This window comes from Petromyzon marinus, chromosome 11 (assembly GCF_048934315.1).
Source record: "Petromyzon marinus isolate PM22_M1 ecotype Great Lakes invasive population chromosome 11, UKy_Petmar_22M1.pri1.0, whole genome shotgun sequence".
In the NCBI taxonomy this organism is placed as follows: domain Eukaryota; kingdom Metazoa; phylum Chordata; class Hyperoartia; order Petromyzontiformes; family Petromyzontidae; genus Petromyzon; species Petromyzon marinus.
The window spans coordinates 13,220,164-13,244,221 of record NC_133677.1 but is presented as its reverse complement, the minus strand read 5'-3'; the positions used below and the strand labels follow the sequence as shown (position 1 = coordinate 13,244,221).

Here is a 24,058-nt window from a genome sequence, read left to right as displayed (position 1 = left end):
TCGTGAGAATTCTATTTTATTTTATTTTTATTATTTTATTCGTTTCCCTTCTACGTGAATTTACCAAAAGAACCAAGAATATGAAGTGGGTTATCACATGGAAATTTATAGCAGGGAAATACTGTAAATGCATGATTCTAAATGTGGAGGGGAAAACAGGAAGACCTGGAGAAATATCCATGCAACCACGGGAAGAGTGAACATTCAAACTGCAAATATACAGCAGCAGCAGGCATCAGGGTCGGGTTCGAACCCACGACCTTCTGTACGCCAGGCGAGGTAGTTAACATCTCCTAGCCACCACGGCACCTACACATTCCCCCAGGTGGGACCACCAACCACTGTAGACTTCCCGCATGCTAGTGCCTATTTGATCAACCACAAAGTGATGATGGGTTCCGTGAAACCCAACCGGTTATTTGAACCCGCAACTTCACCATGTTGACCCTCAAGCACTGTCAACCGGAGTGCCGCAGGCCAAATTTCTCAGTAAATAAGAAATGCAGTTAACAAACCATGGTGACGAAAACGATAGCTTTAATGCAAACATGTGCACGCAGAGCAGCAGGAATCAGCATGTTGTGCGGATCATCAATAGGCTCCGCTGCAGACGCGGGATGCCGTGTGCTCGCGGTTCCACCATCTGCCGTCAGGCCACGCATCGTCACCTTGAACGAGCATTAACACATTTTGCACGTGTGTGCAATTCTCCCATAAATACATCATGAAGTGAATAGTCACAATTCTAATTGTGAGGTTCATTAACCTGGGTTCTCAGGTGTAGTGGCTTCAGAATGAGAATCAGAATTTGTATTTATCCTGGAGAAATCGCCTGAGTCATGAGGCTCTCTTTTTTTTACTGACGCCCAGTAGGTTGATGGTCTCAGCCTAGTAGCAAACGACTGCACCAAAACAACCGTCACCTTACATTTCGTTCGTCACTCAACTGGACAAAAAATTCAACTCTGACAATGAGAAATATCGGTTTGAGTGTCGCCCGACGAACATCACTGCCACAGGGCAGAGCGAGTGGGGATGCGTTCTCCCCTACCGCGTGCACACCGGAGGTCATCTGAAGAGGCCTCAGGGACAGATCAGCGATATCCACTTCCGTGGGCCGTCCTCGAACAGGAAGGGTCATGCGCTGCCGCTCGGTGAGAGATCCGAGTGCCTCCTTCGCCTCGAGACAACGGCATCGATGGCGCGACGAGGAGAGCGAAATAGTGTTGACGTCCCGTCTAAACTCGCTTCCATTAACTGGTGCGGGGGGAAATAAAAAAACAAAAAAAAGCGTGGCGCAGCTGAAATTGATCGTGGAAAGCAGCACGGCAAAGTGGCGCTCGTATTTTGCCGGCACGCTCTACCGCCCGCCGCCTTATTTGGCTCCGTAAACTGAAGTACGCACCGCCGCAAGTTGTGCTCAATGAGTGTGAGCAAAGCAAAAACAGTTTCTGCAAGGGTGATCGGCGAATTAATAACGCGACTGAGGCAGGCGAACAGCAGGTGACCGCAATTGCCACACGCTGCGAGAATTGCGCACGATGGGCACGTGTGAGTGGAAGCTGTCTCTGCTGATACCATTTTGTGTAACCAGGCAAGGCCCACTGACCTGTGTAGCTGTTTTTTTTTAAAGCGACTTGCTCGCAAATGACAGCTCAACCAAGTGGCTTGTCATGTGGAAATTTACAGCAGTCAAATTACTCAGAGCATATGGATTTTGAGAAAAAGGTTTTTCCCCTTTTTTTCTGGCAACAAAACAGCCGTGTTAAGATGTTAAAACACCAAACTGAAACCTTTGACAAGGAATCATGTGTGCATTCACCACAATACTTGTGGTCAGGATGCAAACAAAAATCATACTCTGATAGCATATGCATTAAATCAGTTTCAAAGACACTGCATATGCTATTCGAGTATGTATTTTGTTTGCATCCTGGCCACAAGTATTGTGGTTAATGCACACATGATTCCTTTTCAAAGGTTTCAGTTTGGTGTTTTAACATCTTAACACCTGTTTTGTTGTCAGAAAAAAGGGGAAAACCTCTTCTCATATTTTGGTACTGGCAAAGGAGATCCCATGATATAACGTGTTGATTTTATATAAAGAAGGAAAAACTGGAAGATCCGGAGAAAAATCCACACGGCCACGGGGAGAGAGACCATGCACACTCCAAATATACGGGCGTCAGGGTTGGCATCGAACCCACGACTTCCTGCATACTAGGCGAGGTAGTTAACATCTTGCCACCGCGATTTTTCGCAGAACCCCATCCAATCCTTAAAAACACGAGCAGCAGTAAACTATCCCCGCTATTTGCCAAACAACGCGCGCCACGGACAATCGCTGATTCTGCACCAAGCGCCCTCTCTTTCTCCCTGAGCTGGAGTAAACAGTGGCATTGCCACGGCCGACCATGTGGGTGTCCCCATGCACAATTGTCTGACGTTTGGTGCTCTACGTGCTTCTTGGAGGACGCGCAGCGCGCGGAGCGGGCGGCACGCCGCACAACCCGGAAACAACATCGGAGGGCGACACAGCAGCAGTAGCAGCAGCAGCAGCAGTAGTCCTGCCAAGTCAGCACGAGCGTGAGGTCTGGGAGGGGTGAGAGATTCCACAGAAAGTCAGAACCCAGCTTGTGGGAGCCGCCCTGCAGTGACAACCCTTTCTGCACCGTCAATGTCGCCAAGCCAACTTTAAAAAAGAAACAAGGAAGGAGTTCAACAAGAAATCTTTGCCTTCTTCGAGCTGTGTGTACGTACGTTGAACTTCTTTTGCACCGTACGTAGCCAACCGTGCCAGTCGGATGTGCGGGTAGCCAGATCCGGTTTTGGGTAGTGATGGTGAGGTGTTGTGCCATAAAACTCCGCTGGTCATCCTCGCAGCAGCGGCTTTTGGCTAACCATGGAACAAACACGGTCACCGCATCGCGTGCATTCAGATGCTCTTCTGCGGCTGTCTGGAATGCTCTTCCTTCCGATGTTAGGAAGCCACTGGAGCCATGCGCTTTCAATGCAAATTGAAAATTCGTTTTTGTTAGAACTGCTTTTTGTGTTAATCGTAAGTCCGATTCGTTTCCAGTGGAAAAAAAATATAATGCCTCTTGCAAGGTGGAAGAGAGCTCAGCAACTTGTGGATTTGTGGAAAGGGTTCTGCAGGTCACAGCATGTGTGTGCAGCAGTGCTCCTACACACACAAACGTAAATATATACATATTTACGTAAGCGCAACTGCCCGTACAGGCATTGGAGAGCGCAACTATAAATGCACGAGTGTTGAGAAAGACTTCGACAAATTGCGAAAACATTTTGCGGCATGAAGGCATGAAACCGCATGTGTGTGCGTGTTGTGGATTGGGGAGCGGTTAGCACGCTGTACTACAAACCCGGCGTCCCGGGTTCGATTCCCGTTCACGGCCAAAACACCAGTGACGATTATTCGAACCGGTCCTGGGCCTCCCCTCTAGGTCGACTCCGCATAAAATGAGTACCTGGTGTGATGTGTTAATATCGCTACTGGGGAGACAAAGGCGGCTGGGCGTGGTGCTGGCCACCCACCCCCAGTGTGCCGTGCCGGCCTTCATAGGTGCTCGCTAACAGCACTTGCCCCAACAGTCTGTTAACGCTATACGGGGGATCTTTGTCTTGTTATGGATTGGGACCTAATTAGTCAGCTCTGTCCAGGGACAGGTTTTAGGCATTAGAGTTATGATGCCATCCGCTGGGGAAAAAACTGGTTTTGCCCAATTATTTTCCGGTGGAATGTCATGATAATTACTCGGTAAATATAGACAGAGGGTGAAGAGTTAGAAACCGGACTTCATGAAGAGAGAATATCTCAACATATAAAGGTCAAGAAGTCATCACACTCAAAGCTGTGGATGTCAGCACACCTTCCCATCGCTTCCTCCATTTTATGAGATTCAGTATTTTTCGCTTATCTCAATACTTGACCTCAAGCCCCCCCCCCCGCCCCCCTTTAAAGCACCCCACCATCTGGCTTCAGATCTCCCCTTTGGTCGCTGCCCCCTGGTGACCCATTCAGTGCCCGTCCCGGTAACCTGCCCTCCCTCCCCTCCTCACTCCTGCACATGTGCCCAACACATCAGGAGCTCTTTTGTCCTGTCACTTCCACACTTTCTTGCCATGTGCTACCGCTGATGCTTCAAGTCTTCTTACCCAATCCTTCCATGAAATTCCTGAAACAAGCTCTGAATGTACCTGTATTGAAAGGAAGATCAAAATCTTTTTTTTCAAGTCCATATCGTGCACCGACTAATTTTTTTTGCATATTTCAGCTCGGCAAGGTTACGCATCACACTCTCAAATACTTAACGAAGCTTTTTTTTATTTTACCAGGTAAGGCCCACAGAGCTACACAGCTGTTCTTCAGAAGAGACCTGGCCATTACAAATGATAGCTCAACGAATTGAATTATCACGTGGAAATGTATCGCAGTCAAATACTCTAAATGCGTGATGTTTATTCTAAACGTGAAGGGAATAACCGGAGGACCCGGAGAAAAATCCACGCGACCATGGGAGGTCGGGATCGAACCCACGCCCTCCTGCATACCAGGCGAGGAAGTAAACATCTCCTAGCCACCACAACGCCCCAACATCTCTGCCTCTACCATATCTGTTTTTTGCACGCGGCAATGATTGATGTCAGACCTCTTCACACTTCCCAAAGTCATCTCGAGCTTTCCCGCTGACCACCATCGCGGATTACAGGCGGTGCACTGGCGGTGCACGCCTGTAGAATAACCAAACCGATAACCAGTAGATGAATGGATTCCTTGAGATAACATGTCTCTCGCTAAACATTAAGACGACTCTGTCGCCCATGACGACTGCTGACTCAGCGGTAGTCGTCAATGACTCACCAAGCCTCAAGAACGCTCACCACCGACGCAGCCGCCACTCACAAGTTCACCATCGCCACTTATCGCTGCCGGTGACGTGATGTTCATCTCCGCCGGAGAGGAGATGAAGATCACCGTCGCCCACTCGCGACGGTGAGAGAGAGAGAAAGCGACGCGCCTGCTCGACTGTCACCGCGAGATTCGCGACAGGGCCACCGCCGCCGCCGCCGCCGCTGTCGTTGTCACGGTCCAACTCACGTCACGGTCGCCGGGCACGGGGCCCAGAGGCTCGAGGCGTTAAGCCGCCAGCAACAACGAAGCGGCGCAGTTGAAAGTTAAAACTTGAATTGAGCGGGGTTGTTAACGACTAGGGGAGATGGGTAATAACGTGGGGCAGTGCGTTGGTGAGATGTTAACTACCTCGCTCGGTACGCAGGAGGTCGTGGGTTCGATCCTGACCCTGACGCCTGCTGTGTATGTGGAGTTTGCGTGTCTCTCTCTCTCATCATCATCACGGTGGCTAGGAGATGTTAACTACCTCGCCCGGTATGCAGGAGGTCGTGGGTTCGATCCCGACCTTGACGCCTGCTGTGTATGTGGAGTTTGCGTCTCTCATCATCATCACGGTGGCTAGGAGATGTTAACTATATCGCCTGGTGTGCAGGAGGTCGTGGGTTCGATCCCGACCCTGACGCCTGCTGTGTATGTGGAGTTTGCGTGTCTCTCTCTCATCATCACGGTGGCTAGGAGATGTTAACTATCTCGCCCCGTATGCAGGAGGTCGTGGGTTCGATCCCTACCCTAACGCCTGCTGTGTATGTGGAGTTTGCGTCTCTCTCTCTCATCATCATCACGGTGGCTAGGAGATGTTAACTACCTCGCCTGGTATGCAGGAGGTCGTGGGTTCGATCCCGACCCTGACACCTGCTGTGTATGTGGAGTTTGCGTGTCTCTCTCTCTCATCATCATCACGGTGTCTAGGAGATGTTAACTATCTCGCCCGGTATGCAGGAGGTCGTGGGTTCGATCCTGACCCTGACGCCTGCTGTATATGTGGAGTTTGCGTGTCTCTCTCTCTCTCCCCATGGTCGCGTGCAATTTTCTCCGGGCCCTCCGGTTTTTCTCTCCACATTTAGAAACACCAAACGTTTAGACTATTTGGATGCTATAAATGTCCACGTGATAATCCACTTCGTTCAGCGAATCGCTGAGTTCTGGATCGTCAATCAACCCGAGGCAGGAACTGGGTGCTCCAGCAGCAGCCGTGCCATGTGGCCACCGCTGTTGCATCATGCTGCTGCCACTTCCTTTGCGAGTGTGTGATAATGCCCGTCAATGTGGTAATGCAAGGACAGTTGAGATGTGTGATAACCTTATTTTTAATGCCAGTGCCTGGATGGCGACGATAGAGAGTGCTTGCCGTCGGACCACTGACACTCTCTGACCTTGATTTAGTGTGTGTAATTGTAGATAAGAAGCCATGGTATGGTTTTCATTTGATTTACAGGCCCTCGTCAGCCCACTGCTGACTGGAGGCCTGCCAATGGCGTGTCGGTCGCTGGGGATTGCTCGACCGTGAATCCGCCGAGACGGTCAGTCAGCGTGGGCTGGCGAAGTTGCGGTGGGAGGGTGGCCACGACCCACTCAGATATAACCCCACACTGACGTGTTAGCCGTGGCCAGGAATACAACTCCTTCTCCTGGGTTCAAAGAGCCGTCCGGCAAACCGCTGTGCTGAACGCCACAACCAGACGCGCATCCATAACCAGAATAAAGGGTCGAAGGTCAAGAGGTGGCCTGGTGGCTCAGAGATCAGAGTGGCGGCAACCACTGAGAGCCTGGGTTTGAATCCCAGGTTTCAGCCGCCCGTGATTAAAAGCGAGTTCCAAAGCGGAGCGGGTCTCACCTCAAGTCACCAGTTACTGCACACGCAAAAAAAGATTTCCATTACATTCCCTCCTGCACTTATTTGGCTAAATTCTTGCTCTGAGAATTTAAAACACGGGTTTGACTGTCGTGCAACAAACATTATTCCCATATGCAGAGTTGGAGGGAAAGTGCTGCCCGCTGCTGTGTAGGCCAGACGGCATTTGCGGAGATCTCCGGAGCATCTCTGTGATGTCTGCTTCTGCGGGCCATTCTCTAACACGAAGGGATGCATGGCTCCGCGAGAGATCCGAAAGGATTATTCGCTTGGTGACGTGATACAGCACAGATGGTGGCGGGGCGTTACCTAAAAATGTTGAATTTAATATTGTTTTAAAACATACCACCGAACATAACCCCACGCTGTGTCTCCGGTGCTGTGTGCCAAAACGGGAGCATCCTGAGAGATGACTGCCACGTTCCCTCTTCCTGCCGGCGCCGGGTGAGAACACTACGTTGAGAGCCTGAGCTGGTGGCTAGGAGATGTTAACTACCTCGCCTGGTTTGCAGGAGGTCGTGGGTTCGATCCCGACCCTGTCACCTGCTGCTGTATATTTAGAATTTGTGTCTCTCTCATCATCACGGTGGCTAGGAGATGTTAACTACCTCGCCTGGTTTGCAGGAGGTCGTGGGTTCGATCCTGACCATGACGCCTGCTGCGGATTTGGAGTTTGCGTGTCTCTCTCTCTCTCTCTCTCCTTGTGGTCGCGTGGATTTTTCTCCGGCCCCTCCGGTTTCCCCCCCTCGATGTTGAGAATCAACGTCGCACGTTTAGAGTATTTGGCTGCTGCTATAAATGTTCCACACGACGATGAGCCACTTCGTTGAGCTATCATTTGCGGCCAGGCCGCTTCTGACAAGGAGCGAAAAGCTCAGTGGGGCCTTACACCTGGTACAATAAAAAAAAATAGTTCAGTAGCGGCGGCCATCCCAGCCTCGCGGTACGTTTGGAGCCGCGGACACTCACGCAGACGCCCACAAGATGACAGCTGCAAGCGCGCAATCGGACTCTTCGTAAAGCGCCGAACGGCCGACGCTGCCTTCGGAAGCGAACCGCGTGATGCACGCTAACGAAATTCACGAGCCCCCTTCTCGCTAGGCCCAAAGCGGGACGAGGAAAGGGGTGGGGAGGGGCAAAGCGAGGGGTGCGATCGAAACGGCCATGGAGTGAAAGTGAGTGGGGGGGGAGGACATTTAAATAAACATTCGTGGAATATCAGAAACGAGAGTTGATCGCACGGCTTTCACAAAGACGTATTTTTCAGCTGTCTGGATGTAAACTAATTAACATGCGTGCATACTGTGGGATATTCACACGGGGAATGGGCATTTTTCAGGAATTAGCTAAAGCGATTTGGAACATCAATCAGCGCAATGTTGGCAGCTATGACGTATGATTTCGGAAGCCTTGAGCACTAAGAAATGGAGTAAAATCTGGAGGGGCATGCAAAAGAAGCACCGGGAGTTACGTGCCCATAAATCCACTGAGAGAATGGCAAGCGCAATGGATAAGGAGAGCGACGCGAATCGGAGACATGCGGCCTGTGGAGGAAAGTTGGTAAGCTTGGTGAATAGACGTCGTGAGTCGGGAAGAGGGCTCGGTCCGGGGTAGGTCTGGGGTGGGTACGGGGTGGGTCCCAGTTGGTCTCCATTAGGTCCCGGGTGGGTCGGGGATGGGTCTGGAGCGGGGCTATGATGGGTCCCAGGTGGGTCCCAGTTGGTCTCCATTAGGTCCCGGGTGGGTCGGGGATGGGTCTGGAGCGGGGCTATGATGGGTCCCAGGTGGGTCCCAGTTGGTCTCCATTAGGTCCCGGGTGGGTCGGGGATGGGTCTGGAGCGGGGCTATGATGGGTCCCAGGTGGGTCCCGGGCGGGTTCCGAGTGGGTCCCAGGTGGGTCCGGGATGGGTCTGGAGCGGGGCTTTGATGGGTCCCAGGTGGGTCCCGGGCGGGTTCCGAGTGGGTCCCAGGTGGGTCCGGGATGGGTCCGGGATGGGGCTGTGGTGGGTCCCGGGTGGGGCCCAAGTGAGTGCGAGGGAGCGGGGGGGGGGGCGGGCTGGTTACGGGGGAGGGCCAAGGTGGGTCCCAAGTAGGTCCCGGGTGGGTACGGTGTGGGTCCCGGGTGGGTTCATATTCGAGACTGCTGTTGGAATGGTAGCCAGAGGAGAGGGGGGGCGTGTCTGAGAGGGCATCCAATGTCGAGATGGAGCGATGAAAATGTTGCCGGGTGCATGAGCGAGATGGATCGTCAATGCTGCAAGACTGCGAGAGGATGGCGACGGCTAGGGGAGGGCCTTCATCCAGTGGACTGACAAAAACGGTTTTCATTTATTCTCATGATGAGAGGAGAAAGTCATCGGCCGAAGGGGGTCGGAGTCGAGAGCCGGGACGGTGAGAAGCTCTGCAATCTGGCGGCAAACTCGTGCTCACGCTCCTCAAAGTTGCATCCAGAAATCACCCCACTGCCCTCTCCGAGTCAATAAACATTCACCGGGTTAACCACTACCACACACGGCCGGCCCGTCGTCAGACGTTCCACTCCTTAAAAAAACAGACCATATTTACTCAAATTCCACTCACAATGTATCCGCCGCCTTTTTCAAGAGTCAATGCAGCCAGTGGGCTGACTGCGTAGGGGTTTTTTAGGCAGTCGTATTGCATGGCTCCCCGCCGTCTTTTCGGTATTGTACCGCGTGATCAGCAGCAGCTGGCAAACGAGGAGGGGGAGCTATTGCTCAATTTAACCCTTTCCCGCTCTTCCAATTCCGTTCCGATGACGTACGTGTGCATCATCAAAACGAAACCGGGAAAAAAAAACCTAAAATAAGATACCTCTATCGGTACAGAGGCTCCCACAAGGCCATGCGGGAGGGCGTGCGGCACGGTTTGGCGCCAGCTATCGTAGAGTGCGGTCGTGTCGCTACGGTTTGCTGCGTCTCTCTCAATAATATTAACGCTAAACGTGTGCGCATTGTGAGATTCAGCGGTGAACGGGACACCCACACCCTGCGGAACTAAACTTCGGACACATCCTGCCAAATAACGCGCGGTACGACCCGGAGAGCAGAGACGGAGTGGCCGCCTCCTCCTCAGACTGCACGGATGACCTCGGTTCATTGTATTTATTTCGTGTTTACGCGTTTAAACGTTTGGCCAGGAAACGCTCGGAGAACTGCAGCCATGGCAACCTTAAACGTTACTACCGATTCATCCGAGGGGAAGCTTTTGCCTCACGCTCACGTACAGTGTAGTCCTTTGCAACGTTGCTCCATTCCATTTGCCAGGCCAAGCCTCGATGTGCTCACTGTGGCAGCTGCGGATCGATGTGGTCAAAAATCGAGCCACAACATTGCCACACGACGTTGGCCCTGCAGACCACGTTGCTTGTGTTTTACCACGCGGTTAAGCCACGAGGAGCGTTCCCGCCATTTCAAACGCGGCAAGCAAAACAAAAATCAGAACGTCACGCGATAATAATACAATTTAAAACCGCGGGCAATGTTGCGGCCAGAAAGACGCAGATAGCCCAGGCACGTTTTTGGGGTTGCGCTACCTGTTTGTGGAGGACACATGGGGAGAATGAATGAGAGAGCAAACGTACCGCCGTGTCTCCACACCCCCCGTGCGTTGGAGTTCACACCTTGGACGAGGGGGCAGACATCCCCGGCCGGGCTGGCCGCTGGATCCCCGGGGGGGGGGGGGGGGGGGGGAGCAGCACAGTGAGCGAGCGAGCCGTCCGGCCGCGTGCACTGGAGCCACTTTGACACTCAACAGAACAAAGGCCGCCCAATTTAGCCTGGTGGACTCTTTGCGGCTGGGTTGACCTGGGCAATGGAGCCGGTGGAATATAAGTTGAACGCAGTGACACGCACAGCACAGAGCCCTGGCTATCACTCGCTATACCCCCTGACGCGGACGTTGACAAAGATGCCGCATAGCCCTGGGACCGTAAGAGCAACGCCTGTTATGGCTGGCGCGGTGCGACAAACGGCCTTTGTCTCCCCATTGCTGCTGTTGTTCACCTACCATACAATTCTATTTTTTTTTATATATAAACTCAAATTAATCGAGAGCAGTGGTTCACCAACCTGTCGTTTGTGGACCGCTGCTGCTCCGCGCAACTGTATGTACATATTCTCGGTTCTTTCGGTAAAGTCACGTAGAAGGGAAATAATAAAATAATAAAAATAAAACGTAATAAAAATTATCACGCCGTTTCGATTGCAACACAAGCAATCATCGTCAGGTGTGAAAACTACGGCAAGAAATTTTAGTCTTCAGCTAAAATTTTCTTGCTGTAGTTTTCACACCTGACTGTATGTACGGTGTGTATATACGTTGAGCTTCTTTCGCACCGTACTTAGCCGACCGTGCTCATAGGAGGTGCGGGGGAAGGACAACAAACTAAACACAAAAAAGCTATTATTAAGAAATGAGTTTTCAATCTAGATGACTTAAAAGTGCATAGCTCCAGTTGCAGATTCCATTGTTGTTAAAAAAAACCACCAGACTCTTCGCTGCACGGTGGCCCACGACAATATTTTGGGGTTGGTGGTCATCCGTCCGCAGGTCCAAAAGGGTTGAGAACCACTGACCGGGGTGTTCCCAGTGCAGGTTCGAATCCCGTCTGCCACTGATGCATTGCACGTGGCCACCAATGTGGTTTATGAGAATAAAAATAACAAAAAACTCACTCACGCCCGGCCCATCACTGCTCAACATCGGAAATGAAATTCAAAACTTGCAGCAAGCTTTGATGGCTCCGAAGCTTTTTAATGTCTCGGACGAAAAAAAAGATCCTTCTGTTCAGGGAAAGTGTTGCATCTCTCTTGCCCATGGGTCTTTATTAAAACGCAATGGTCTATTAGCCCTTTCGCGTTCCGAGATGTCTGCAAGTTGCAGGGTGCTGTCCCGTTCACCGGTGAATCTCAGAACGCGCAGGCGGTTCAGCATAAATTTTATTTAGAGAGGCGTAGCGCCGTTGTTTTTAAAGGCACTCACCGCAGACAACCGTAGTGACTCGACCGCACTCTACGATAGCTGGCGCCAAACTGTGCCGCACGCCCTCCCGCATGGGCCTTGTGGGAGCCTCGGTACCGAGGAAGTTATTTTATTCTAGTTTTTCTTGACGTACACGTACGCCCTCGGAATGGGAAAGGGGTTAATCACGAGAACTTTGTAAACATTGTCATCGTTGCTTCTGGTCCCCGATCACGAATGGGGTTCGTGTACAAAACGGGGTTCAGAGAAGGCACATCGGGGATTCCTTTCGTCTGCGCATCCACAGCCCGCGCGGCCGTCGGCAGCCGCGCCCCGTCGGCTGAGTCGAGGCAAGAAAAGCTGTCGGGAGGCACGCGGCCTTGAGCAACGCGTTCTCTGTGACCTGCGTGTGCCGCTTCCGAACATCGATGTCACGTGGCTCCTGTGGCTACGTGGGGCTGACATCCACTCAAATATAACATTGACAAACATTTATTTATTTTTATTGCATATCTGCCGCTCTAAATGTATGGCAGTGACGTGTAGAAGCGTTCGCTTAAATAAACTCTCGCGCGAGGTCTCAACGGGGACCGTGAGCGACCTGCGGGTTTCACGCCACATCGCTACACGAGTGAACGTAGGCCCGTGTGTGGCAAATGTGACGCTGGAAGTTGTTGTTGTTGTTTGTGATTTACTGATCATCGTGCACGTGAATGCCACTTTTTCCGATTTTGGTTTTGCAGCGTGACCGATGACTGCACGGGAGAAATCGATGCGCAATCGAACGCCGGCTTTTTGCCGACGCTAGGTTCAACCGTTACCGGAATTTAACTGGATTCCACCGTCGATTCCATGATTTTTGGAATCAATAATAGATGCCTAAAACAATTGTTTAAAAAAACAGATCATCAGTCAACAACCCCAGCGTGAGTAATGAACGGGTGTTGGAAGCAGGAAGAGTAACGTCTCATCTTCCTGGACCGGTCAGAGTATATAACAAGGGCAATCGGAAAATAAACTTCTGACATTTGAATAAACGTGCGTGCGGGACACCGCGAAGGAACTGCACGGCAGGGTAGTGCAAGCAAAGTTTAAGTTCAGAATAGAACGCAACAGCAGTGCGGTGCAGCCTCAGTCAGCAAGAGGAGAGGCACGTTCGCAGGAGGGCCAGATTACGGCGCCACGGTGGCTAGGAGATGTTGACTACCTCGCCTGGTATACAGAAGTTCGTGGGTTCGATCCCCACCCTGACGCCTGCACAGGTGGAGTTTCGTGTCTCTCTCTCTCTCTCTCTCCCAGTGGTCGCATGGATTTTTCTCCGGGTCCTCTGGTTTTTTCCTCCACATTTAGAATCAACAGGCGTTTCGAGTATTTGGCTGCTGTACATTTCCACACGACAAGCCACTTCGTTGAGCTCTCATTTGTGGGCCTTACCTGCGAAAATAAAATGAAAAATGTTGTTTAGTTTGTCCCAAATTAGTAATTTACAGCTAATTTATAGAATTGGAATATATGGCCAATATTAGTAACAATGTATCGTTGTTTTTAGCTCTGGGAGGAAAGCAAGACACGCTTGTCACTGCCGCGAGACAAGAGTGTCACCGCCGCGAGACACGCGTGTCACTGCCACGAGACAAGCGTGTCACCACAGCGAGACACGCGTGTCACCACTGTGCCACCCTTGACCTCGGGGGCAGCGTAGGGGTCAGCGCGCTGCGCTATGAACCCGGCGACCCGGGTTCGATTCCCGCTCACGGCTAACAACACCGGTGACGACTATCTGAACCGGTCCTGGGCCTCCCCTAAGTAGACTCGGCCTCAAATGAGTACCTGGTGCAGTGTGTAAACATCGCTACTGGGGAGACAAAGGCGGCCGAGCGTGGTGCTGGCAACTCACCCCCTCGTGTGCCGTGCCGGCCCTCATCTGTGCTACTCGCTAACAGCACTCGCCCCAACAGTCTGTTCAAGGCTATTGCGAGGGACCTTTGTCTTTGTTTCCGTTGACCTGACGCAGTCAGCAAAGGCGTGAAACAACCTGGCAAGCCACTGCATTAAGTGAGGATTCACCGCGTAATGTGGAATGGCACAGTGTGAGCCGTAGAAAGTATCAACGTGGCTGTACCCTTCGGTTCGACAAATTCCGCGCGCGTCGGTGCTATCTTCATCGGCTGTGTTCGCGTGACGTAGTTTTCCTGCCATGAATAACAAACCCATCTGCTGCTGACAGATACATCGTGGCTAATGATATGGCGGCATTTTAAAAAAAAACACTTGTCAATTGGCTGAAAACATCCTCATATATACACACCTGTCAACCCATATGGTTCGCCCGTATTCTTGTACAGGCAAATTGAGTTTTCAGGTCCATGTAGGCATACAGCCGTATCAACACGGGCAAACAACAACAACATAGTTTGTGTCTGTTTGTTTGTGTTTCTCTCTTGTGATGGGACTTTGTCGGGTGAACGTTGATATTTATAAGGGCACGGGGTGACCAATAAGGTCTGAATTGGTCTGTAATAAGGTAGGGCACTGATAAGGGGTTGACATGTCTGTATATTTCTAGGACTGCAGAGCTTGGGAAATTGTTGGTAGCGCCAGCTCACCACCTGGTCACTGCCTTCCCGCTCGTTTTTGGCTCCTCGGCGATTGTGAGATGATATTTGTATGAATGACGTCGTTCTATATATATACACATACACAGATAAAAACAACTGAACATTATTTGTATAAACAGGCTACACTCTGCTGATGAAACCCAGAAAGGCTAAACCGGTCCAGAGTTTGCCTCATCAAACAAATGCTGCTGGGAAATCACTGGCCTAGAAGGCCCATATGCTGACCGACAAACATGGAAATAGTATTTTATTCTCATGCAGTGAAGCAGACCCTTGTCTTGTCTATAGTTTAATTATTTATAGTTTAATTATTTAACGTCTAACCAATTGCCGACGCGGCAAATCCACGAGGAACGAAGCGCACGTTCCGTGCGCGCTCACGAGCGGCATTCTGATCGGCAAATCGATAACCGACACGAGTGGTTATCCTTTCACAATAAGCTCAAACGTAATCATCGGTAAACATCAGAGGACACGTACGCGATCGATGGGGGCAAGACCAACAGGCGTGGTCCTTCAGAACACCTACATCTTCCTCGAGAGAGAGAGAGAGAGGGGCAACGATCCGTCGCTCGTCACCGCAAGGGCGGCCCCGGAAGCCAACGGCCCCCGCGCCTCCGCCGAAGCGTCGCTCGACGCTTTTCATTCTCTCGGCCCTGACACCGTGACACCGCTGCGGGTCCTCCCTTCCTCCGTGCCACTCGACGCGCCACTCTCCCACTTTATTCTCTGTCCCGTGGGACACCCCCTCCCCACCCTCCCCCCCGCCCCCCCCTCGTGGCCCCCCGTGGCCCCGCTGCCATCGCACAAAGGCAGCAGAAGGGTGGCCACAACGGGGATCGAGGTGGCACTGTCAATCATCGTCCACTCCCAGTCGTAGTTTGAATACTCACAATACAATACTGCAGTGGGGGGTGCACAGGGGTGCCCTTTGTCCATCCCATACAACAACAATGTCTTATCCAACTGCCGCTGTTGTGCTTTCTCCCCGAGCCCCATCGTCAAGAATCGGAAAGAGAGCCTTTGCTTCTTTTGTACGCGGCCTAGCTCTGCAGAGCGCACAGAGGGGCACCACGGTGGCGAGATGTTAATTCCTTCGCCTGGTATGCAGGAGATCGTGGGTTCGATCCCGACCCTGACGCCTGTTTATTTGGAGTTTGCAAGTTCTCGTGATTGCGTGGATTTTCCTCCGGGTGCTCCGGTTTTTCCCTCAACATTTATCAAACGTGCCTTTAGAGTATTTGGCTGCTATGAATTTTGAACATGAAAGCCACTTCGTTGAGCTATCATGTGTGGCCAGGTCGCTTCTGAAAAAGAGGAGCTAACATCGCTCAGTGGGCCTTACCTGGCGAAATAATAAAAAAGGTTTAAGTAGTGCAACAGTTTAGTAGTTTGCAATCCGTGTATCTGGGTTTAAATGTCGACATCACTAAGTTATGGACGCAATACACACTTAAAAAAATACTAGTTTTGTAAACAAAACTGAAAGTAGTTACATGGTCTTTCAGTGACCAGCTGTATTTTTGCACCATGTAATTCGTATAATTTTGCACCACGCAATGCGTATAATTTTAAGGAACATTTACATGACCCCACTCCGCTATTGGCCTGATAAGAATTGTTATTCGTACATTTTCAAGGTCAGATCCTGGGTGGGGTTCATCATGACATTTAATCCTCATGGGGTTAATAACATAGGTACCATCTTGTTGGAAGTCAACAATCGTCCGCCAATACATGGCTCAAAAATAACAATTCGTCTCGTTGTGGAGAATACAAACAACAATAAATAAGCAGACAATGTCTCCTAAACATATCTGTCTCTCCACATATACATTATTTTTTTTAAAGAATTTCTGACACAACCCGTCAACCAAACGGCCTTCTGGGAGTGCATAATTTCAGCATCTATAGACTGTCCCCCCTATCACTGTCACGTGCAGTTTCCAACGATGTCTCATTGTCACTTACACTGTTCCATTGCTCGTTTGAGCAAGAGACACTGGGGCGTGAATGTAGCGAGTTATTCATTATTCATGGCCCTGATGCTCTGTAATTGCAATGGGGGATTAAATACCTCTATAATGCGAGCATACAAAATAAAGCTGGCAAGAGAAACGTCCTGTATCTTGAGCACTTCTCACCCAATTTGAGATCGGTAGAAGAACTAATATCCCACCATTACAGTACGTCTGTGTGCAAGACCACCTGCATATGCAAAAAAAATCACAATGTTTCTGCCAGGCAAACTGATTCCTCTCCGGCTCCAGAATGCCATTAAAATATTGAGTCTTGAACTATATTTTTTAAAAGATTCCGATCGTTTGGAAAATTGGAAGATTTTGTTCGGAGCGCCGCATGATTGGGCAGTGACGTGTGCCAAGCGTCCACGCGTTTGCCGCTCTTCGCAGAGGTTCGCGGTTGGAATCCAATGGCTTGCCCTGGTTAATAACTGCGGTAGTACAATAACCATTATAATAGCTATAAGCCCAGTCTGCTTCACAGTGGACCTTAAAGATCCCTTGAAGAGATTCGCCAGAGCAGTGCCGCCGTGTGCTGGCATCACGATCCAAATTTGCCAAATGCGAAGATGACGCCACAAGTTACTCAATTAGGATTTGACGCGCACACACAGCATCATTTATCGCCCCCTACTGGCAAACTCACGCTCCGGGTCACTCTTGCAAATGAGACGTATCCTGGTCCCTGAGTTCCCATTTGGTTACTCCTGGTCACATGACCAGTTGTTGAAAGGACTGCAGAGAAACCCCCTATTATCTGTCACCTGCTGAATCTGTGCTTCCCAGGAAACTCACGAGGGGGATCAATTATCTATGGATCCCCAAAGATGTGCCGACAGAACGCGTGACGGACAAGAGTTGAGCCACGGCCGTGGGACCATTTTATTCACGAACTGTCTCCTGATTGTTCGGACGAGACAGACAAGAGCCCCATGTCAAAAGGGCGCTTGGCCATGGACCAACACCATGGCGTGATCTCCGCGCAATAAAAAATAAAACACAAAGCGCAGCCCCGTCGCCCATTCACCGCTTGCTAAGCTTGGAAAAATAACGAGGCTCTACCCGTGCCCCCAAACTATGGCACAATTGTTCGTGAGGAAAAACTAAGTGGAAATATTCTTTTTTTTTTATCGCGTCCAATCGCCGCTTTCGCGTGGCTGAACGCGGACAGAGCCGGGCGTGTGACGTCGCGGCCGGTGAGCTGAAGAAAATCTTCGCAAACGACACTTCCGCGCACGTGCGTGTGTGTGTATGTGTGCATACACACACATGGGCAGAGATGATCTCCCAAGCGAAATGCTGAGGTAGGGTGGCATTTGTGCACAGACTGCCCTACATGATATCATAACAACTGTCTGGACCACTGGATGGGTTCCGCAGGATTGGAAGGATGCCCTGGTGGTTCCCCTTTTTAAAAAGGGGGACCGCACAGACTGTAACAACTACGGGCATCTCACTCCTCAGTGTGGCGGGAAAGGTCCTGGCAAGGATTATTCAACATCGCCTTGCCAGGCACGCTGAGCAGAGGCTTGCGGAGCCCCAATGCGGTTTCAGGAAAGGGCGGTCCTGTACAGATGCCATATTTTCTGTCCGCCTGCTACAGCAGAGGTGTAGGGAATTCCAACAAGACCTACATCTCTGCTTTATTGACCTGGTCAAGGCCTATGATACCATCAGTAGGCCTGGGCTCTGGGTTGTTCTTCGTGCTTTCATTAAGGACCTTCATGATGGTGAGCAGGCCCGGGTAAAACTACCTGGCCGGGAGTCGGAGCCATTCCCTGTACACCTTGGGGTGCAACAGGGATGTCCTCTGGCTCCCACATTATTTAACATCTATTTCGACTACGTAGTTCGTAAAGCCTTCAATAGCTGTACTGGAGGAATTTCCATCTGGTACAGATACAATGGGAGGCTGATCGATACCCGGGTGCGGTCAAGGGATGGTTCCCTATTGCTCAACCATGTTATGTATGCCGATGATCTGGTAATTGCTGCTCACTCAGAGGAGGAGTTGGAGGCGCTGCTGCTGAACCTGGAGCTTGCCACTAAGAGGTGGGGCCTTACCATCAGCCCAACCAAAACTAAGCACCTGCCAGGGTATTTTGTACCATCGGACACTCCACCCCCACAACTCCCAACTGGTGATAGGACAGTTGTGGAGAGAGTGGAGAGTTTCCCATAACTGGGTAGTGTGCTCATGACCGGCTCCGGTTTAACAGCAGAGGTCTCACTCCGAATCAGTCAAGCGGCATTATCTTTTCATCGGTTGCGTAACGCTGTGTGGAAGCTACCTGGTTTGTCGCTCCGCACGAAGTTTCAGGTCTTCTCGGCCACAGTCATTCCCTCCCTTCTCTCCGCTTGCGAAACATGGACCCCCCTAATGGAACATCTTCGCCGGTTAGAAACATTTAGGCTGGCCTGCCTACGATCCATCCTGGGATCCATCCTGGGTTTAACCAGGCTGGATTGTGTGAGGAGCTCACAAATCCTTGAAAGATCTGGACAAAGTCCCATCGGTGAGCTCCTCTGGCAGGCAAGGCTGCGTTGGCTGGGTCATGTAGCCCGCATGCCCAGCCATCGCATGCCTAAACAGCTTTTGTTCGGCCGGATCGAGGGGGCTAAACGGGCACGGCACGGGCTAGAGAAGAGATGGAGTGATGTGGTAAAGGAGGATGTGGAGCTGAGTGGACTTGCAGATGACTGGTACCAGCGGTGTCAAGATCGGCCTCTGTGGAAGAGGCTCGTGAAGGACGCTACTGGGCAGTTGGAGGCAGTCGCCCTCCAACAACAACGGAGGGCGGAGGAGCGACGCTCACAACAACGAGCGGAGCGCTGAGTGGCGAAAGCACAGCAAGTTGGCATAGTAGAGGGCACAGGAGGTGTATCAGCCACTCATCTGAGTCAGTCGACCCGTGGCACCTGGGTCTGCCCCGTGACCTTCTGCCAGCGGGCGTTCGACACTTCACGTGACTGGCACAAGCACCGTGGTGATGTCACCGCCACTTAGTGGCGAATGGCGGTTGTTGTTGAATGTGTGCAATGCAAAACAACGTGTTCTGCAACGCCTGCCAGATTAGCCTGGCAGTAGGCCGGTCCCGATATACCGAGGTTTGTGGAAACCTCAGAGTGTGCTTGCAAAACATTGCCCGCACGTGTTTTCCACACTGACGGCATGTGAGTAAAATGTCCTTTTTCAGGGGCTGAAATGCAACATTATTTAGATTATTTGGCTGCTATAAATGTCCACATGATAAACCCACTTGGTTGAGCTCTCATTTGTGGCCAGGTCACTTTTGAAAAATAGCTATATAGCTCAGTGGGCCTTACCAGGTAAAGAAAAAAAATCGCTTTATTTGTATTTATTTGTGATCTATTTACCTTTCCTATACTTTTCACTCATATCGTGTTTTTGTATTGTTTGTTATTGTAACTATCTGACCTACTCCTACTGGACATCTATGAAAAATAGCTTCATAGCTCATTGTATTCCTCCAGTGTAAAGAAATTTTAAACCCCGAAATCATGAACAATTTTAATAAATGCTAATCACGCTAACATTTTCAGGTCTGTATTAACCGGAGCTTTACATTTTAACTCCAACATGACTTTTAAATATTGTACCAGAATCAGAATCAGGGACACAAATCACCGAAACACATACAATCAAAACTAAACCATCCCCATCCTACCAGGCAAAAAGCCCACTGAGGTATTAACTTATTTTTCAGAAGCGACCAGGTCACAAATGAGAGCTCAACAAAGTGGCCCAACACTTGGACATTTAGAGCAGCCAAAATAATCAACAAAAATCTCAATGCATGTTTCTAAATGTGGTCTAACAATACACGAAAACAGGAGCTCAAAGGGACGAGGAGCGCCCCAAAGCGAGCGCCTCGGTGAGAATCCTTCAAAAACCGTTTCATTCCAAAGGAACGCAAACTTCCACGCCGCGCTTCAGCGGCTGAGCGCCCCTTCGAGGGGCCCCAGAGGTCACATGACCGGCTCCCACACTTCGAGCGCCTCAATTATTTTCTGTCGCGCGAACGTGAGCTGCGCCCGTCGTCGCGCAGCTCCTCACACCGGTCTCCTGCATCCCTTTCCAAGCTGCGAAGGGCCGCACACGAAGGGCTGCACGCGAAGGGCCGCACACGAAGGGCCACACACGAAGGGCCACACATGAAGGGCCGCACACGAAGGGCCACACACGAAGGGCCGCACACGAAGGGCCGCACACGAAGGGCCACACACGAAGGGCCACACACGAAGGGCCGCACACGAAGGGCCGCACGCGAAGGGCCGCACACGAAGGGCCGCACGTGGAGCGCCGCACTTGGAGCGCTGCACGTGGAGTGCACCACGGTGGCTAGGAGATGTTAACTGCCTCGCCTGGTATACAGGAGGTCGTGGGTTCGATCCGGACCCTGACCCCTGCTGCTGTATATTTGAAGTCTGCGGTGTCTCTCTCCCCATGGTCGCGTGCGATTTTTTTTCCGGGGTCCTCCGGTTGTTTCTAAATGTATTCGGCTGCTATAAACTTCCACGCAACAAGCCACTTCATGTGAGCTATCGTTCGCGATGGCCAGGTCGTTTTCTGAAAAAGAGCTACGAAGCTCAGTGGGGCCTTACCCGGTAAATCATAATAGTTTCGTCTCTAGCTTAGTGTGGTCACTAGTGGCCGCTCAGGGTCTCCTCTACGGAGGTGGCCGTGCATCCCCAAATCTGTCCGGCCGCCTCTGCTTGGATCCGGCCTGGGGATCCACCCCTGGCGAGACGCATCTGGCGCGGGGCCTCTCGAACAGCGTAAACAAAACGCGTGCCGCAGAATTTCCTCTCGGTCTGTTTTGTATACGCCGGCTTACCCACGGTCACGGATCAAAGATTGTCCACGTCCATTCGGTTTCAAAGTCCCGACAACCCGAGCAACCCGAGTCCCACCTGATTGTGTCGGTTCTCGGAAGCTGAAGTGACCCTGCATGCACATTTAACTCAAGCAACAACGCAGGCCCACGGCCATACACGACGTGCTGAGCAGTCTATTGCACAAGCGCACATGACATTCCGGAGGTACACAAAAATACAAAACAAAGTCAAAGGTCCCCCGTATAGACTTAACAGACTGTTGGGGCAAGTGCTGTTAACAATGACCTACGAAGGCCGGCATGGCACACAAGGGGCTGGGTGGCCAGCACCACGCTAGGCCACCTTTGTCTCCCCAGTAGCGATGTTTACACATTGAACCAGATACTCATTTGAGGCCGAATCGACCTAGGGGAGGCCCAGGACTGCTTCAGATAATCATCACTAGAGTTGGTGGCCATGAGCGGGAATCGAACTCGGGTCGCAGGATTTGTAGCGCAGCGCGGCTAACCGCTGCACCGACGATCCCTACAATTGCACGAGTCACAGACACGCACACACCTCTTGTACCCACGTGGTTGACTGGTTTGTAGTGCAGCATAGCGCTAATCGTGGCACTACTGCTCACACACAAGACAAAGATCCCCCAGTAGCTTGAACAGACTGTTGGGGCAAGTGCTGTTGTGCGTTGAGATACGGTTCTCATGCCGACACACACACACACACTCACTTTTCCATACCATTGTGCTCACCATTCACCGTAAAACAGCAGCGAATAGAGCTGCTTCTACAACTTGCAAACACTGAACACGTGATTCAGTATTGGGGCGGATACCTATAGGAGAGATAAACATTCTGAAGACATGAGAGAGAGAGAGAGAGATGGGGGAGAGACGCTTTCTCAAGACAGAAGAGAGGATAGGGATGTGCGTTACGAAGATGTGCCAGAGATTGGAGGGCGACACACGAGTCAAGGACGTGACATATGCACAGTGAAACTTCTCGCGTGTTACACAGGGGCTTACGAGTGGCTCATCCATTTGAAGGCTCAGATGGGGTGGCACTCATTACACACAACGTGCTCGCCACAAAATGAACCACGCGACACCGCGCTGATCTCGTCAGGGAGCATAAACCATCATCACGCGAACTCTGGTGGTCATCCTCGCGGCAGCGGCGGCTTTTGGCTCGGCCATCGAACAAAGGCGGTCGCCGCGTCGCGCGCTTTCGGATGCGCGTCTGCGTCCGTCTGGAACGCTCTTCTTTCCGATGTTAGGAATCCGCTGGAGCTGTGCACTTTTAAATCATGCAGATTGAAAACTAATTTCTTGAGACATGCTTTTTGTATTCAGTTTGTTGTCCTTCCTCCGCAACTTCAATTAGCACGGTTGGCTACGTACGGTGCGAAAGAAGTTCAACATGCATACATACAAGACGGTGAATCGCCACCATTTGCGGGTCACTTCCTCGTATCCGCACAAAAAGGCTCGCAAGAATAATGGGGTGATGTTGCCTCTACTTCTGGGTTAGTGCCTCTCGTCCGAGCAAAGGCTGGGATATGCAGATGAAATTGCTGCCACATCTTTCCTCTCATTCGCAGTAAGGCTCGGAGTAATGGGGGAAATGTAGTGCACGGGCAACAGGAAGCAGGTCCCCATATCTCTAAGAGTGCATGGATAATAGGGCGTGCGGATAACAGAAAGCCCAAAGAAAGGAGTCTCACTCCACAGAGGTGAGATCGCACAGACACAGCGATGCCACCGACGATTCCACCCCAAGGTTTCCCCTCCGTGTAACCTCCCCACCCCCCACGCGGCCGTAGCAGCGACACGCAGCGCAAAGCGATTCGCTTGAGCGCTCCACACGGCCACGCGGAATAACCGGTGGAGGTGATATCACCGTGCAGGAAAATCACGCCTCTCCTGGTGTCAATTCTTTTGAGCCTTTTAGCCATTTGGCGCCGAGAAGGGGGCCGATACCGGCTGCGCCCAAACCCCTTGGAGGGCATTCGGTGCACCCCGACTGATGAGTCAACCTCACCACGAAGAGTGGCCTCCTACTGTGCCAACTCGCTGCATTGTATCCGCCCGACGCTCAGCTCGTTGCTGTGAGCGTCTGCTCCGCTGCCATTCGTTCTTGCTGGAGGGCAACTGCCTCCAAACTGCCCAGTAGCCTCACAGTGCACCTAGCCTGGCACTTCCCAGTCGCGTCCTTCACCAGCCTCCTCCATAGAGCGTGCACACGTTGCGTGCTGTAACAGCACAGGGGATGGCACCCGGACAGCTGGCACTCGATACGGTCCATCAGGATGCTGTGGAAGGTGGCGGGCAGCCTTCACGCGGCCCACTCTGATGAGTGAGAAATCATGGCGAATGCCATCAATGCAGCGACCAAACATCAATCATTGATCTTCCGGTCTCTCTAAACTAGAGCAGCTGATACCAGCCGTGCCCAAACCCCTAGGACGTCATTGCTCTGCATCGATGTCAGCCAATACAGAAGAAGAAGAAGAATCTCACGCAGGTCGCCCTCTTGCGGGTCAGATCACCCGCAGGTTACCCAATCACCACCCACTCATGGCAGACTAATGCCAGGAGTCACTCGCACGAAGCTCATGGCCCACCCTACCGGTCTTCGGCAAGTCCACTCAGCTCCACATCCTCCCGTAGCGCGTCAGCGCAGAGTCTGCCCTGACTCCCGTTGCTCTCGTAAACTCGCGCCGGGATGGGTCCCGTGCACGGCTCCTCTTAGCCGGTGCTTTTTGTCTACATTAACCGTAAAATCCTCAACCAATATT

General features: G+C 51.5%; 1 protein-coding gene across 11 annotated transcripts in view; it reads right to left on the bottom strand.

Moving 5' to 3' along the window:
• The window catches only part of LOC116941200 (regulator of G-protein signaling 14-like), a 173,273-nt gene that overhangs the window by 71,982 nt on the left and 77,233 nt on the right, over positions 1 to 24,058 (bottom strand). Inside the window, exon 1 of one of the 11 annotated variants that reach the window (XM_032951971.2) lies at positions 1,052 to 1,841. The exons of the other annotated variants lie outside the window; for them this stretch is intronic. Within the exon in view, the coding sequence (XP_032807862.2) occupies positions 1,052 to 1,141 (90 nt within the window). The 5' untranslated portion in view covers positions 1,142 to 1,841. Of the gene's footprint in view, positions 1 to 1,051; positions 1,842 to 24,058 lie in introns of those variants that run through there. 11 annotated transcript variants of the gene reach the window in all.